General features: G+C 47.0%; 2 protein-coding genes across 2 annotated transcripts; both read right to left on the bottom strand.

The window, feature by feature from the left end:
• Positions 1–198: 198 nt before the first annotated feature.
• Positions 199–732, bottom strand: LAESUDRAFT_781796 (uncharacterized protein; the record flags this gene model as incomplete). The annotated part of the gene is made up of 1 exon (XM_040913857.1): positions 199–732. A coding segment is annotated over exon 1 (342 nt), but the record flags the coding sequence as incomplete, so codon positions are not given.
• LAESUDRAFT_765541 (uncharacterized protein) lies at positions 622–1,448 on the bottom strand (the record flags this gene model as incomplete). Its single annotated transcript, XM_040913715.1, has 2 exons — positions 622–1,069; positions 1,150–1,448. The coding sequence occupies 2 exons, from the start codon at positions 1,446–1,448 to the stop codon at positions 622–624; spliced, it is 747 nt and encodes a 248-aa protein (XP_040757168.1).
• Positions 1,449–1,946: the final 498 nt, after the last annotated feature.

Raw genomic sequence — 1,946 nt, 5'->3', positions numbered from 1 at the left:
CTTTCCTCTTTCATAGACATGCTTTCTGCAAAATAAACATAGTTTATTTGTCAGCCACCTATCTTGTTCGGTGGAAAGTTCGTGTGCGATTTGTGTGCTTGTGTCTATGGCATTAGGGTCTTTGGGGGTGGTCGTCTTGTTTCCGGTGGTTTGTCCAGTGGGCTTGTTACCTGAAAGCTGCTGGAGGTGCTTGATCTCGATTTTTAGACAGAATTCGAGATAACCCATCCAATCCGTTGGGATCTTGGCGGGGTCCAGCGTCTCTGTGACTGACATTACTGTTTGGATATGTAGCAACCGTTGTTCCCTGATTTTGACGATCAAATCTTCGTCAGAGTAACCTAATTCAGGTGCGTAAGCCCTGAAATTCTTCGCAAAAGCGATCATTGTCTTGTGGCGAATTGTGCAGTGCGCATCTAGCTGTGACTGGGCCGTGCGCTTGGGGTCCAGTGTCTTGTAAGCCATTTCCAACTTCCTTGTATATTCTGCCCATGTGCCGATGGGTTGCCCGGATGAGAGCTTGATTGCATACTCCTTCATATATAGAGCAGCTTCTCCTTCCAGGTGAGAGTTGGCCTGCCGAATTTTGTCCTTATCATTGGTGAAGTTGTTATAGTCCAATCAAATTTGGAGATTCATGAACCATGTTTCAAAGTTCTCTGACGATTTCCTTCCCGAATACTTAGGGGGATCTGGAAGCTTAATTCTGCAGGGTGATTGGGTGAATTGGCCGGCCAATGGTTGGATACCTTGTGGAGGCGCATTGATGATGGCGTTGTTGAGTCGGGACTCTAAGCCAACAATGTAGGTAGTGGTCTTTTCCTGAGCCTCCTTTAGGGCGACCATGCTTGCGTAAAGAGCGTCCGTCTGGCCCTTTACTTCATTCTTGTAATCTTCGAAGTCCTTGTGGATTGCTTGGGCTTCGGCGGTCAAAGTGGTATTGCTTTTAGCGAGTCTTTCGACATCGGCGGAGAGGGTGCCGATTTGTGCTTTTGCAATTTTTAACTGGTCTCGGATTTCTACTGCCATTATTTCGATGTGGATGTGGGCCAGTATCTCGTCCTCTATGCTAGCAGCCACTCGTTCATGTCTTTCATTCATTTTTTGTGTAGAGCCTCGTAGGAGCCTACTACATCCCTTAGAACGAACGAGCAGACCACATTCATCACCCAGTCCTTGACGTCTGTTGGGACTGTGGCTGGTGCAGCCACATTGGCTGCTTCTTCAATAGTGGCATAGGGTATGCCATCCCATTCCCATGTTGAGGGAGTGGCATATTCTGGTAGGACTGAAGGCGACGGGTTTCTGACTACACCTGACGCTTTTGATGTGCTGCTTGTGGGTTGTTCTGGGCCAGGGGCAGCAGCTTCTGGTTCCGATGATTGAGAAGTGGCCTGACTCCTCCAGGGGTCTGCAGGCTCACTTCTTGTAGTTCCTTCTGGGAACATAATGCTACAGAGGTTGTATTGAGACATAGAAATAGATGTGGAAGAGAGAGGGAACAAGTTTGATGACAATTTAGAAGGGATCGGTGTTATTAGCAATAAGATCCTCTTCTGTCAACTCCTGATGGAGTTGTTGCTCTCGTTCCTGTAGCAATGCTTCCTCAATAAGTCTATTCCTTCGTTCTAGTGCCGCTGGTCTCGGATGCGCTTGTAACGGGAAGTCTTCGTTCCACACTTGTTGAAATCTTTCTTCGTCCTCTTGGTAAAGTCTAGCGTAAAACTCCCAAATTTATCCTTCCGCGTAGTCTCTAACTGGGTTGTGGATGTCGTAGCCCATGTCAATGAGATGAAAATACGTGTATCGGATATAGGCTCACTCAATATTAATCGAGTTGTAATAGAGGACGATTGGCGAGGTGACAAGCAGTGGTTGGTAGATGAAATATGTGGTGAATGCGACATGAAGTTCGTCGTTCTCCAAGTAGTGGTTAATGATGTAGT

Source organism: Laetiporus sulphureus, assembly GCF_001632365.1.
Source record: "Laetiporus sulphureus 93-53 unplaced genomic scaffold LAESUscaffold_289, whole genome shotgun sequence".
In the NCBI taxonomy this organism is placed as follows: domain Eukaryota; kingdom Fungi; phylum Basidiomycota; class Agaricomycetes; order Polyporales; family Laetiporaceae; genus Laetiporus; species Laetiporus sulphureus.
The sequence above is the reverse complement of the archived record's forward strand: the minus strand, read 5'-3'. Positions and strand labels throughout refer to the sequence as shown.